Raw genomic sequence first — 15,791 nt, forward strand, 5'->3', positions numbered from 1 at the left:
AGTGTTTTGTCCATCTGACACATGCAGTTATCCTTAGATACTAAAGCAATTTGTTGCTTACTTGACTTTAGATCAGGCTTCCTCAACCTCAGCCCTCCAGATGTTTTGAGACTACAATTCCCATAATCCCTGACCACTGGTCCTGCTAGCTAGGGATCATGGGAGTTGTAGGCCAAAAACATCTGAAGGGCCGAGGTTGAGGAAGCCTGCTTTAGATTGTGATGTCTGAAGCCCAGGCATTGGAAGATATTTGATGCGTTAAAAACCACTCAAAATGCTGCTTGTTCCCACACTTAAGCCTTTTCTCTTCTTTTTTGGTTCAGGGTCTTAAATATGTGTTACCTTCCAAGGACATGTGCACATACAGTGGCTTGGATCCAGACAACAGCAGTGCACATTGTGCCATATGCAAAGCAGGGTTTTTTTTCTGCTCCATACCCCCTAGTGCCTCTCTGCAAATTTACTTCTGAGAGCCAGGAGACCCCTCTGGAATGGCATGTGCCGGAGGGGCTGCAGCTGGGATGGGTATTGGCACTCCCTGCTATGAACATGCAGAAGTGGCTTCCACTCACCCAAAGAGCACGTAGGATCCAAGCCAGTGTTTTCTTCCCCATTTCGGCTATTCTGTCTATCCACAGGTATCTATTTGTGCGCGTAATGTCTCTGGTAATCATGAATGCAGCAGGAAGAAATTGCAGTAGCTGCAGTCGCAGGAGTTACTGCTGTCTGTGGTAATCAACTTGTTTATGCAAATGCATAGCCCAGATAGTTTGTGCGTGAGCAAAATTTGATGTGTAAGGGCCTCTAGGGATCACATTCAGGTTTTCTAGTGTCCTGCTTTCCACCAGCATGGGTGTATTCGTATTTAACTAGAATGTTATCATTGCTGATTGAGGTTTAAGTTCTTTTTCTATAACTTATTCCTGCAGATTCGGTGGAAGCCGGCGAGAAGCTTGTGCAAACTGCACTGGATGCTTTTGGGAGGATAGGTATGGTTATTTTTTTAAAAAAAGGCAACAGAGCACTTCTGTCCTAAATGGAGGTTCAGGACAAATTTAGGGGATTCTAATTCAATTAGAGGTAGGAAGTGATTTTGGGTTTCCACCTCAAAGCACTGCTCAGCATGGTCACTCCCTCTGTTCCGGTATGGCTCCAACCTTGATAGTTTTGATTTAGGGGATGATAGGGGCTCGTCAGAGTCTCTCAAGCGTTTGTTCTGACCCATACTTTCCTCAGGCCAGGGATTATACGATTATTAAAATAACATAACACTTAACACACAAATAAGATATTTAAGACCACCAGAAGATGGCACCGCGGGTGAAAGCTCCTTGGATGGATACTAATAGTGAAGTTTTCCTCTCCACTACAGTAAAATCCACTTACAACATCAGTCTTTCGTGGACACCTCACACCCAGTTTGCTGAAGCTTCTTACAAGGGAAGTATTGAGATGTGTCAGCCTCAAGATGTCGAGGGGGCAGGGTGCCAATTGTCCTGGCTCCACTGGCCTCTCACAGCCCTCTATGACAGCAGCCTGGGCACAAACAATGTCTTATCCAGGATTTCTAGCTGCCCTGATTTGTCGGATGCAGCTCATGAAAAGGTTTCTGTATCCACTTGAGTGGCGGACAGCTGCATGAAGGCAACCTTTTGTCATCAAGAACCACCCATGGTATTGATGAGAAGAGGGAGGATTCCGGCTCCCCTGGGAGCACCATGCGGGCATCAGGGCATTTGAGGAGTCCTGTCCTAAAGCTACTGGGATTAGGGCCGGACTCTTAATCTCTTACTCATTAGGGGCCAGCCATGTACATTTTTGAATGTCACTACACAGGTGCGTGAAACGGCAAGGCAAAGTTTATGGGGCCACTTCAAAATACGCAAGGAGTATTGAATTTGAATTAACTCTCTTTTTCACGTTGCAGCAGCGTTATATATTCATGCTAAGTTGTCTGGTGGCCTGAACCTTGGACTTTCTGTTCTAGCAAATGCTTAGGAAAGCATGCATCAGCAAGTCCTTGTCCTTTGTCTGAGAGGCATTGCTTCATTTAGATATGCAAGTGGCCCTGAATTTGAATGAGGCTGCTAGGTCAGTTACGTTCCAAGAAGCGCTGTGTTTGCCCAAATTTTAGTAAGTGTTCATTCATTCGAAACAAAAATGTGGGGCGCTCTTTTCTCTCTTGCCAGTCTGTTACAAGTGGCTGGGGCAACCCAATCAGATGGGGAGGATACAAATAATAATTTTGTTGTTGTTGTTATACCAGTCTAATGTGCTGCAGCCAGAGACCGGAGTCACTTCCAGCCTTTAACAAGTGCAAGCATTTTGCATTTCTGAAATGTACTCTCTCTCTATGTCTCAGGACTGGCCAGATTTGCTAAAGGCAAAATTAAATGCAACTCAAGTAGTAGTAAAGATTTTAGCATGCATATCAAAACTATGTATAGAGTGTATATATCTATATAACATTTTGTGTGCATTTATTTTGCAGACATACTTATCAACAATGCTGGGTAAGTAGATCTGAATGACAAAAACCCTTTCTTCTGCCACAGATTCATTACGTTGTGACTGCTGTGATGATTTTGCTTCCTTTTCTTCTATTTAGGATACTGAGGGACCGTTCATTCGCTAGAATTAGCGATGAAGACTGGGGTGAGTTGACTAAGTAGCGAAGCTCAATGACGTGGATCTGTGGTGGGGAACAGAATCTGGTCGGTGGGGCATATAGTTATCTCCCAACATCCTCCCACCACCACCATGTTTGACAGGTGGGTGGACCAGCCACCTGTCAATCACCCGATGCAACAGTGATATCAGGTGACCCATTTTTGCCTACATACTTTGAAATGAAAGAGTGAGGCTGAAGGCACAGCCTGCAAAGTGCCATAGGTCAGCTGATCATTGGGCTCTTCATAAGACCTGATAACTTTCTAGTGTTTAGCACAGAACTTTCCAGGTGTTGCTGATCATCAGCACCTGTAAATCTCTTTGGGCTGAGCCATGTATTTACCTGCCGCACACCTGATGTCGTATATGGTGTTGGGTTTGGCTGAAAAGACGTAGCAGGCCAAATGGGACGCTTTGGTGGGCCTAATTAAAATCACAGACTGAAGGTTCATCCTGTTGGCTTAGATCCAAACTGAGGTTCCATTGATGGAGCAGAGCAGACCAGAGTTCCACTAATAGGATCCTTCTTCCAACAGAAGCTATTATGGTAGTTTTTGCAGATCTTACCTTTCCTCTGCAGACCCTTTGAAAATCTGTTCTGAAGTGTTGGGGGACCTACCGTAGCTGCACAAGAGGGGGCACAGAGGGCTAGTCAGACTCCAGGCCATTGTTCCAAAGAAAAGCATCCATATTGCGCTTTAGAATTAACTGCCTTTACTCATTCAGGAAACACATGCATTAAACTGCTTGAATTCCTTCTAGATATAATTCACAAAGTTCACCTGAGGGGGTCTTTCCTGGTAACCCGAGCTGCATGGAACCATATGAAAAACCAGAACTTCGGCAGGTGAGTAGATTGGATTGGTCATTGAACATACTGCCGGAGGGATCCAAGACTCTGTTGAATTAATAAGAGTTGAAGTACTCTGTGGTTATGTTACCACCTGTTTCTCTGTAAAATCCATGATACTTTAATCTTAAAAAAGAGAGAGAGAGAGAGAGATTTCACCTTTCTTTTTAAAAAGGAAAAAGAACCCTAAGGTGGTTGACAACCATCAAAACCATGATGTAATGGTCATTAAATATCAGCAGTAATAGTTGTTGTTGTTCAATAATACTAACAATAATGCTTAATAGCCGTAGAGCACTTGCATGCGAGGAACCTTGAATACTGGTATTATCTTGTTGCCCTCCATACAACAGCCCCCTAAGGGATAACCAACATAGTCCCTTCCAGATGTTATTGGACTACAATTCTCATCCCTGCCCATCGGACATAGTGGTGTAGGAATGATGAAAGTCGGCAACATCTGGAGGGCACCTTCTTGGCAACCGCTGTACTAAGGTTAGCCAATATTATTGCCCCAAATGGCCAGGGAGGGGCGTGGGGCTGAGTGAGAATAAATTTGCTATGAGCAGTCATGGTAACATACCCAAGTGTCTCTCTTAATCGTTGCCATTTCAGTAGTTTGTGGGACACTACCCTGAGATAGCAGAATACCTCCTATCTGCTAGTCACTAACTTGCACTTCCAAAACCTCGCTACAGTAAATGACTTGGCTGTTCTCTTACTTGATAAGAGGAGAAATCATTTTGCCGCTATGTGAAAAGCCCGGTGCTGTTTGCTGACTTGCCCCTTCGCATCACAGCATTCATTTCCCTTGCTTTTACTGGCCTAGTCCCCTTGTCCCCTTTCAAAGTGTTTTCTTCCACGACATATTGATGCAGGAATTCACTGCTTTTTGTTTTCAAGAATAATTATGACTTCCTCTGCTGCTGGGATATATGGCAACTTTGGCCAGGCAAACTACAGCGCTGCCAAACTTGGTCTTTTGGGTCTTGCGAACACACTTGCAGTCGAAGGCAGAAAGTACAACATCCATTGCAACACCATTGCTCCCACTGCAGGATCTCGGCTGACACAGACTGTCATGCCTCAGGGTAAGCAATTTAAATGTTAGCAAAGTGGCCGATTTAATATCTCAGAACTGCTCAGCTACTTTTCTGTTCCTGACATTTCTTCCATTTCAGGTGAGCTTTGGATGTGTCGTTAAATCACTGAAAAGCTGACAAAATTACATAGGATCACAGAGTCAAATGTTTTTCCTTTTCCTTTTCTTTATTTGTTATGTTAGTAATATTCCACTTCTCCTCTAAGGAGCTCAAAGAGGTGTACATAATTCTCCCCATGTTATCCTCACCACAACCTTGTGTGGTAGGTTAGAATGTGAGTTGTTGACCGGCCCAAAGTGACCTCATGGCTGAGTGGGAATTTGAACTGAGAACACTAACTACTGTTCCATGCTTCTGGTGTGTCCCTAACTACCCTGAATCAAGAACAGACTAGAACTTAAAATGTTATTTGTTTTGACTGGTCCCCAGCAAGTGCAGATTTTTTTGAAAAGAAGGAGAGAGAAAAAGAACGGGGGGAAAATGTAACAGAGAATAGATCTACCATTGGCTCTTTGTCATAATATTTAAAATCAAAATTCTGGACCTGGTCGTTTAACTTTGGGTGACAAGAAATTTTGCACTAGCAGCATGCCTGTTTCTCTTTTGCAGTAATGATACCTTTTCCTGGATCACTGGACAAGCTGTTGATGGCAACACAGTGTCTGGGATTAAATGGAACTGTAAACTAGATTAAACTTTTGGTCTAGTCCTTCAAGGAACATAGAGATGAGCTGATTCCGGTTTCCCTAGATTTCAAAGGGAACAAATTTATGCAGCCCACTCACCACAAGTGCTGCATAAGAATTTTAGAGAAGCACATGATTTTATTTTTTCCAAACAGCAACTGAGGAATGACTCAAAACATATTCTCACAAAGCATACTGGGAATTAAATAGGCCTAGGCTCAGTGAAAGTGAGGCGAGGCCTGAGAAAATTTCCCGCCCCCTATTTGGGGACACACCCCTTTTGACCACCTCTTGCCTGGCAGTGATGGATTTGACTGCTTCTGTATGAGACCACCAGTGCTGCTGATTGTGGGGTTTTCAAAGCGCCTTCCGTTTGCTTCATTGCACGATGCTTGCGATGCTGGAATAGATGTGCTTGTGTGTGAAGCTCATTTTAATCCCGTATCTTCATATCGTTCCTCTTGTCTTCCAAAGACACACGCAGACCGCTAAGACTCGGAATCAAGCTTTTGGTCTTTGACGTGCTGTCACTTGAACTTATGCATTAAGCGCAACATTCTGCATTGATGCATTTTGGAAATATATTTCTTTCATATCTTGTATTAATAATTCAGAGCCCAGTTCTTAAATGAGCGATTCAGCCCAGTGGCTGCTGCAAACCTTCCAATATCTCCCTATTTAAAAAAAAAAAAGAGTTTAATTTATTTACCCTTTGGACGTGTGTGTATTTCACCACTTTTAGCAGTATTGTTTCAAGCACATCCACAAATACAGCATACAGTGCTTCTTATGAACCAATTTAATAGTTGCACGATCCATTAGGAGAAAACAGTTAAAAGCTCTGCATCTGATGCAAGCAAGGTTATCCGCTCATAAATGGGGAGAAAAGACTGTTCAGGACAGAGTGTGCGAGATTCACCCTCCTGAATTGTAGCAAGCTACGGTTGTATCATCTTTAACTGGATATGACTTTCTGCCTGTTTATGGCCTTTGTTCTAAAGCTAGGAAGCAATATGAGATACAACGGCATTTGTGAAGTCCCAATTCCCTTTCTTCCCCCAGTCCTAAATATATTAATCTTGAAGTGTTACTTTGTCATCTTTCCCCACAGATATTCTTTTAGTGTCTTGCACAGACTCCCATTTCATTTCTGATTAAGGTTAAAGTTGACATTTACTTGAGTGTACCAGGCATAAACATCAAACTCTTAAGTGCTCAGAAAAAAAACTGTGCATGTTTTATATATAAAAAAGTAGATGCCAAAAATTTTGTTCATCACTTCACTTAATGCCACATGGGTGACTTCTAATGTGAACCTGTAAGGGCCAGTATATTTTATGTGAGCACTATGTTACTGAGCTTTTAAACTGAAATTTCAGTTTTCAGCATGCGTTCTTCCAAAGTGACAGTGGAGGTTTTAGGGCACTGCAGCTGGTTCCCTTGCACTGGGTGCTGAGAGGAGGGCATCCCATAAACACTTGCCCGGCTACAGGAAAGAGCTGTAAAGGCTCTGACAGGGTCCTAGAGCCCTTCCACCTTCTTCCCAAAGCCTAGTTAGTTCTTACCCAGCTTTGGGAAGGAGGTAGATGGGCTTTGAACCCTGCTGGAGCCTTCATGCCTCCTTCCCAAAGCCTGGCATGGCAGAAGTGCCTCGCCGTCTCCGGAGGAGGAAAAACTTAAACACGTTGCAGAGTTTCCAAGAAAAACGTTCAAAGGCAATAGTACTTCATCCAGCAGAGCTTTACTGCTACTGAAGGCAAATGAGCATAATGGTCACAAATCCAGTACATTCAGGACTGGCAGAGTCCATAAAAATCCAGTTGCAACACTTACAATAAAACTTACATTACTTATAATAAGACTAAACCTTAATGCTGTAGCACACAGTACAGAACACCAGAACAAAGAGACGGAAAAGAGAAAGTAAAGTGAAGCCCAGGCTCCTTCTGGCTTATTATAGTCAGCATGACCTTGACAGAAAGATAACAGAACCAATTTAAACCAGCTGTACTCAGCTTCCCAGAAGAAATAACCCAAACAAGAACCTTCTGCAAGATTCTCTCACACAGAAAGAAACTTTCCAGAACACTCCTGAATTAACCAGAATAGGAAAGATCTATGTGCATCAGATCAATACTTTCTGTTCTAAGAAATGCAAACTGACAAAGATGGCTGCTGGGGAGGGTGCCAAATTTTGACCTAGCTTAGGGTGCCACAGTACCAAATTCCGCCACTGAAAGTATGTATGTTAAACATGTTAGATGTATTTGCCGAGAGTGATGATGTTGCATCGCATCGCATTGCAACAGGAACAGCAAGAGGAGATTGCATGCCAGACTAACATTGATACAGGCAAAGCTAATTTGGAAGGGTTTTTTTTCCCTCTTGGTGCACGTGCAGCAACATTTATTGAATTTGTCAATATACTTCATAAGCTACTTGCTCCTGCAGCAACCATATTTCTTGACTTCTATAGGCTTGCCTCACCATTTCTTGCCTCTTTATGGCATATCTGTTCTTCCCATGGATCTTTGTAAAATCCATGCGGTATATGTAATAGTTAGGGTGTCATACTAGGACCTGGGAAGGTGGGACTCAAATCGCCACTCAGCCATGAAGCTCACCGGGTGGCCTAGGACCAGTCACGGACTCTCAGCCTTACCTACCTCACAGAGTTGTTCTGAAGATAAGGGGATGGGGAGAGCCAGGTATAGCTCTTCGGAGGAAAGGTGGGATGATACATTGAAATGTGTCCCAACTTCTATCTCTGTGCCATGATGCCTGGATGAAAACTCCATGCTGGGTGTCTTTGGACAGCAAGTTATCACTTGCAATGTTTTATTTTGTACACCACATAACGCTCTTAAATTCTGAAGGCAGGAAGAGAGGCAGTATGTTTTCGAGCACAATTCAAAGTGTTGGTGCTGACCTGTAAAGCCTTAAACGGCCTCGGCCCAGTATACCTGAAGGAGCGTCTGCACCTCCATCGTTCAGCCCAGACACTGAGGTCCAGCTCCGAGGGCCTTCTGGCGGTTCCCTCCCTGCCAAGGTTACAGGGAAGCAGGCAGAGGGCCTTCTTGGTAGTGGTACCTGCCTTGTGGAATGCCCTCCCTCCAGATGCCAAGGAAATAAACAACTATCTGACCTTTAGAAGACTTCTGAAGGCAGCCCTGTTTAGGGAAGTTTTTAATGTTTGATGTTTATCATGTTTTTATTATCTGTTGGGAGCCACCCAGAGAGGCTGAGGAAACACAGCCAGATGGGTGGGATATTATTATTATTATTATTAATGCCCTGCCCAAGGAGGTTACAGTCTAAAATTATGGGGAAGTGAGGAAGAGAAACAAGGATAACAAAGGATGGATGTGAGCATGCACTTACAAGTATCAGTTAATCCTGGTATTTTATCTCTTTGTATGCAACCAGGATGGGGAAACTTGGCCCTCTAGATGTGGTAGGACTCCAACTCTTGTCTGCCCTAGCCAGTTGTGGATTATGGGAGTTGTAGTCCATCAGCACCCCGAGGACAGCAGTTTTTCCATTCCTAGTGTGCAATGTCTGTTCTAGAGTGTATAGCATTTATTTATTTATTTTTGTAAACTTACGTTATTTTAAACTCCATCTAACCTAGATATGCTGGATGCTTTCAAGCCAGAATATGTGGCTCCTCTGGTTCTTTGGCTTTGCCATGAAAGTTGTCAGGAGAATAGTGGACTGTTTGAGGTAAATATCCCTGTATTATCCTTTCCCAGCCACAAATTGTTCACATGGTCAGCTGTGAATCTTTGAGAAGCGAGAGTTAAAGTGAGGTACATGTGTGTGTGTGAATTAGGGTGAATAAGCTAATCAGTGGGGAGTGATACCTGAATTTACATTCCCAATATTGGGTTTGCCTACCCACTTAACAGCTCTCTTGAAGCTAGGAAAATAATATGTTAGGATTAAAGATACATGTGAAAGAAACAAAATGCAAAAAATTAAGGGCAATGTTCAACCAAGTTGTACTCAGCGTAGACCTGTTGATATTAACGAACCTCACTTAGCCATGTTAATTAATTGAATACCACACAAAGAGTATACTGTATACTGTAGCTGTTTGACATATTGGCTACGTTCTGATTATATCTCAGCTTAATACATAGATAATGAATAAATCTTTTGCTTGCCGGTTCAGCTCCCCAGTTCTTGCCTTCACAACAATCAAACCAAGAAGCCTCATATTAACCATTGTTTCTTGTTCCATCAAAACCAGGAAACTATGATTAGCTGCTTTGGAACAGACTAGGATGTTCAACCAAGGTTTGAAGCTGGTTTAATATTATGACTTGTTACAAAGTGGTAACCATAATTTCCCATTTCAGACAAAGCAGGTGATGATAGTTAATTAGAGGCTTCTTGATTAGATTAGCTGGAAAAGGAGGACTGAAGAAATTGAGTGGGTGGGCAAAAGTTCTATTCATATAATCTCCTTATTGAACCAAGATATGATCATCTGAATTGGGCTATTGTTGTCATCCCTATTGAAATGAAACATACTGCTCTCTCCAGTATGGCTAGAAGTACAGTTCTGTCACTGCTTGCTTTTTGAGGTTATATTAACTTTTAAATTTTTATATTGCAGGTCGGAGCTGGATGGATTGGAAAACGTAAGTGGTCTTGTACAATCTGGTCTAGTACTTGCAAAAGAATCTGAATTTAATACGAAATGAAATCTTTATGTTGTCATAAAATAGGATATGGAAACTTTAATTTGTTGCCTATTAAGCCTAGGGGTATTTTTAGCCATTTTTAATCTACTTTAGCAGTACCACGTTTTGGTAAGTAACTGTGGATTGAGCCCACATTTATACTACAAAGGCATATAGTATTTATTAAGAACAACCCAATAACCCCTCCAACATGTTTTAAAAGTGCATATAGTGGGGCAGTTTGCCGTACATTCATGAAACAGTTCCTCAAAACCTCCATCTCTCTTAACACTTTATGGGTGTTTTATGGGCACCTGCTGTTTTTGGTAACTGAGGGCAAGTGATGGTGTGTTTTTATCAGGTCTTATTTGAAATTGAATAAGGGGCTTTTATCATTCTTACAACTACTGTTCTCTTTAAGATTTCAAAATGATGCAAGCTAGGAACGCAGATGAACAAAATGGCAAAAAGCCATATTCAGCGAAGCTCTCTTACTTAAAGGTCTGAGCTAGAATTTCTGCTCAATGTGGGGGTCTGAATTATGTAAAAATCAGGTTCCGCTCTTGGCAGGGAGCGATAATCTAGACTTTTGGTTTGATGGGAAAGGCTACTACTTTTACAAGGAAGCAGTGGTCCTGCAATTTCAACAGTTGATGGCTATCTCTTCCTATCACTGTTTGCTTAGTACGCTGGGAGCGATCGCTAGGAGCCATTGTCAGACAGAAGAACCAGCCAATGACACCAGAGGAAGTGCAGAATAAATGGGAGAAGATCTGTGACTTCAATAATGCCAACAAACCTCGAACTATCCAGGGTAAGGGCACTTAAAATTCACTATACTTTCTCAAATAATGGTGTGGTCTTCTTTTCATTGAAGAACCAATTTTATTCTTTAAAAAAAAAAAACCACCCAGCTAGACATCATGGTACATGACTCATGTTGCACTTTTGGAAGTGTCAGGTCTTATCATAATGCATATTAAGGGAAAACATGAAACTCTATTTCTTTCCCAGGAGTTTCCTAGCTTTCTTGAAGAGTAGTCTTAGATATTTGACACTTGTGCTTGGGTTCTGATAGATTGGAGTAGTCTGGCAGTGAGACTCTTAGGAGCTCAGTTTGCACTAGGGCTGAACAATGTATTGATATATTGTCCCAAACCACTTTGAAGTCCATATTGTGATATTGGTTTCATAATTTTTGACCTGGCAATATATCGTGAATCATAAGGTGTGTGTGTGTGTGTGTGTGTGTGTGTGTGTGTGTGTGTGTGTGTATGCTATGCAAAAATCACAATGTGAGAAAAACCGTGAAGCCAGCCAATTTTACATAGTTCCATCCTTATTTCAGACATTGTTCTATATCAGAATATTGAGATATTTAGCTAGTGATATATCATGATGTTGAAAACCAGATATTGCAAAGCCCTAGCTTGTACCTGTGATGAACAAATTGGTGGAGCTAAAATAGTCTAGATATGGCAATCAGAAGATATGGTACTCGGCATTTTAACATTGCAAGTAGACTTCTTCATTTCAGAGCATATACTCTTGATTCTAGGAATTGAAAGCAGCAACAGACAAATGAAACATTTAGAAGATATCCCTCCCCCCCAAAAAAACTCTTAAATACAAATTGTACAGTGCTAAGTCATACTTGGAAGAGACTTGATGGGCCTTTAAGTTTGTCAGAATCAGGAATGCTACCCTTTTTCAAGGGAATGTTCATATCTGATTCCAGTGAAGATGATTTTTGATGATATATTTATGAGTGGTGGTCTAGTTGATCAGATCCTAGAAAGTTCAGGTTTTAGCTTTTACCCTTCAGCATCATCATAGGCTCAGTTGTGGACCGTGTTGAAGTTTGTAACCAAGTTTTACCTTCTAATAGTGTGGAGGCTCATGGCTACTAACTAAAAATAAAAAGTGGAGTTCTAGCTACACATCCCAGCCTCTCTCAAAATAGCTTATTAATATGCCCCATGCTACTGGTACAGCCTTAACAGATGATGCTAACACAGGGATGCCAACTACTAAAGACTAAGGGAAGAGCAGTTGGGTAGATTTAGAAGGAGAGTAGGATGCTCTCCTCTCTTGATCCCTCAGTTAAGTCCAGTCAAAGGTGACTATGGGGTTGTGGAGCTCACCTTGCTTCCAGGCCAAGGGAGCCAGTGTTTGTCCACAGACAGCTTTCCGGGTCATGTGGCCAGCATGACTAAACCGCTTCTGGCGCAATGGGACACCGTGACAGAAACCAGAGCACATGGAAATGCCATTTACCTTCCCGCCGCAGTGGTACCTATTTATCTACTTGCGGTGGCGGACTTTTGAACTGCTAGGTTGGCAGGAGCTGGGACAGAGCAATGGGAGCTCACCCTGTCGCAGGGATTCGAACCACTGACCTTCTGATCTTTAAGCCCAAGAGGCTCAGTGGTTTTGACCACAGCGCAACCCACATCCCAGCAGACACTCTAAGCCATACGATCCCCCTAGTGCAGCACCAGATTATTTTTTTGCCAAGCACTCATTTCTCAAACTCACCCCGACTTCTCTCTTCCATCCCTGTGAAGCCAGGCTGGTCCCTAGAGGTGGGAATCGGCCATAATGTCGTTACTATTTTCCATATGGGCTGAGCGGCTGATGTCTTGTTCATAGAAATAATAATATAAGTATGCGTTGAATATTCTGATGGAATAAACTCCACCCAGGAGCTACTCTATTTTGCTTGCTGAAAGATAAACTAGTTGTTAACATTCCAAGGGGAATATAGCATGCTCGATCCAGTGTGCTGTTACATTTTTCTGCTGGGTGAAGAATTCAGTTATGTTCTTGGCTGTGGTTTGGATGAGAACGTGCCTTTGATTAATCTCTCATCTGTGAGAATTAGCAGAGAGGCTGGTAAAATGCTGCTGATATCTGACATCCTAATTCATTTAATTTTTCAGTGGAACGACATTAGAAAATTTCCCTCGGTAAGAAAGCCCCTTTCCTTAGTGCCTCAAGGCACCGAACTGTTAAGTAAGGAAAACTAATTAGAGTATTCACATTTAAAAAAATGAAAGCTGTGTTACTTTATATCTGCAAGTTCAAGCTGTCCCCAGAGATTTCATTAAAAACTATTACCAGCATTAATGTAAGTAATTTGATGCTGTGAAAACCTATTATATACTAAACTATCATATATAATTATACAAAAAAATGCCAATTAGTGTAATCATTTACCTATCATTTGCGAGAATAGCCTAGAATTAGAACCACAAAATGTGGCTTGTAATGAGGTGTGTGGCTATTTAGATGCTGAGTGTGTAGGCCTGATTTTCATTTACCCCAGATTAAAAAGCACTGAAATTTGAGCTGTATCATTTTCAAAAAGTGATTTCTTCCTCTATAATGATCTTACTCTAATTAGGCTTAGGTCTTAGTCGAGGAAGGGCAAAACGAGAGGGTTTTTTTGTGTATCTTTGGCTGGAGTTACAGCATATTTGCCTCCAAACATTATTAAAGAAACTAATAATGAATTCTAAATTAATTTATGGTTGACCCCCCCCCCCCCATTTAGATTGAAGCTGATTCGATAGCTGGTCCTCTAATGACCTTCCAAATTTATTGAGGCAAAAAGTTTGGGCGGCAGTATGCTATGTTGGTGTGTGCATGGCAAATGACGTTTTAAAAGACTTCTAGGCTCTGATGTTCACATAGCAGCTTCTGGCAAGACACTCTATGCTTGTTCAGGCATTTGCCTAAATATGTGAAGCATTAAACTGGGATAGGGGTAAAAGGTAAAGGTAAAGGACCCCTGACAGTTAAGTCCAGTCACAGACAACTCTGGGGTTGCGGCACTCATCTCGCTTTACTGGCCGAGGGAGCTGGCGTTTGTCCGCAGACAGTTTTTCCGGGTCATGTGGCCAGCATTTCTAAGCCGCTTCTGGTAAACCAGAGCAGCACACAGAAACGCCGTTTACCTTCCCGCCAGAGTGGTACCTATTTATCTACTTGCACTTTGACATGCTTTTGAACTGCTAGGTTGGCAGGAGCTGGGACCAAACAACGGGAGCTCATCCTGTCGCGGGGATTCAAACCACCAACCTTCTGATCAGCAAGCCCTAGGGATAGGGGTACACCCCCCGAGTCCCACCCCTTTCAGACCTTTCTGCTAATTGTGGGGGGGGGGGCTAAGTGTAGCTGGCATGCTTGGGGACATGGAGGACAAGACTTGCATACGCTTCACTAGTGCTCTAGTCCTCGGTTTAATGGCCCGTCTTGTTTCCTCATGAAGGGACCAGGCCCTTGACAAGTAGAGGTCGACAGGGAAGCATTGTACACCTACCTTCCAAAAACTGAGCATTGCTGTTGGTTAGGAGAAGGATGAGGTACAGGGAGGGAGGCATGGAATGGGCAGGATTATTGGATTCGCACTGTTACTGTGCTGGCACTACTGCCCACCCTTTTCCCTCTTTGGAACTGGCAGAGACGCTCAGAGTTCAGGAGGCTGGCGAGAGAGAGAAACACACACACACACACACACTTTTCAAGTTTATATATTTCACTAATTTTATACAATTCACTAATTTTACAGTCATTTTGACATTTCGAAACTTGACTTCCTTCCCCCTCTTTCTGCGGTTCCTTAAATTAATTTTTAATATCTTCTGCATATCCAAATTAACTTAATTTATTCATCTTCTTTAAATATATACTCTTATGAAGCTGCAGGTTATTACAATGATCCTACCAATATTTTTATCTGTTTACAATTTATATGTAAATATTCAAGAAAACATATATATATATATATATATATATATATATATATATATATATATATATATATATATATGTATGTATAGTTATCTTGATTTTTTATTTTATTCTTCCGGTAAGTTTCGCCATTTCTGCATGTTCCATAAGTTCTTGTATCCATTCTTCCTTTGCTGGGACTTCTGCTTCTTTCCATTTTGGGGCAAGTCACATTCTTGCTGCTGTAGTAGCATACATGAATGGATTTCTATACGTTTTAGGTAGTTCTGTCCCTATAATTCCCCGAAGAAAAGCTTCTGGTTTTTTAAAAAAACAAAGGTTATTTTAAACATCCTTTTCATTTAATTATATATCATTTGCCAGTAAGAGGAGGCCGGCAAAAGATGTTGTGCGTTGACAGCCACTGCCCTTAGAGAAATGTCCATTATACAGTATAGGCATAGGCTCTCAAAGTTGTGAAACAAATCAGAAATTTCCCAAAATGTAGATGTGAAAGTGGAGAAACAGAACGACAAACGTGGAAGGCTGCGGTATGCTCAGTTTCCCTGCCCCTTTGTCGTCTTGTCCTTCTTACAAAGGGCTAAGTTTAGCCTCATAAGCGCTCCATGAGGGAGGTAGAGAGAAAGAAAGAAAGAGAAAATGCTAGGTGAAATTCAAACCGCTATTCCCAAGGTATAGCTGTAGCCATCATACTGCATTGCTAGTTCTGCTGTATAGCTCCTTTTGGGAAGAACGGTGGTTTAATAGATACTTTTAACAATCATCATAATAATGCTCATATCTGGCTTTTGCCTAATGCACCAGTAGCACTTCTAACATAGTGTATGGAGTTTGGTTACTGCTATGTTTTTTACTTGTCAGACTGTTAATGCCCAGGCTTGATAACCCCCACAGGGCACTTAAGTTTTAGGCAATTCATGTAATCCAATTTCCTTAGCATCTTGGTTGGAGACACTGGAAGTGTGACCTTGCATAACACAAGTTGCTCAGCCTAACTGCTAAAATATCATTGCAAATCTAATGCTGGAGGTTGTGACTG

The 15,791-nt window shown here is 42.0% G+C and overlaps 1 protein-coding gene across 1 annotated transcript in view; it reads left to right on the top strand.

Moving 5' to 3' along the window:
* HSD17B4 (hydroxysteroid 17-beta dehydrogenase 4) overlaps nt 1-15,791 on the top strand; it is a 70,260-nt gene that overhangs the window by 14,991 nt on the left and 39,478 nt on the right. The window contains exons 4-11 of the mRNA XM_033163746.1: nt 930-989; nt 2,492-2,513; nt 2,609-2,655; nt 3,433-3,517; nt 4,424-4,611; nt 8,941-9,032; nt 9,931-9,955; nt 10,683-10,811. Of these exons, the coding sequence (XP_033019637.1) occupies nt 930-989; nt 2,492-2,513; nt 2,609-2,655; nt 3,433-3,517; nt 4,424-4,611; nt 8,941-9,032; nt 9,931-9,955; nt 10,683-10,811 (648 nt within the window). The remainder of the gene's footprint in view (nt 1-929; nt 990-2,491; nt 2,514-2,608; nt 2,656-3,432; nt 3,518-4,423; nt 4,612-8,940; nt 9,033-9,930; nt 9,956-10,682; nt 10,812-15,791) is intronic.

This window comes from Lacerta agilis, chromosome 11 (genome assembly GCF_009819535.1).
Source record: "Lacerta agilis isolate rLacAgi1 chromosome 11, rLacAgi1.pri, whole genome shotgun sequence".
Lineage (NCBI taxonomy): Eukaryota > Metazoa > Chordata > Lepidosauria > Squamata > Lacertidae > Lacerta > Lacerta agilis.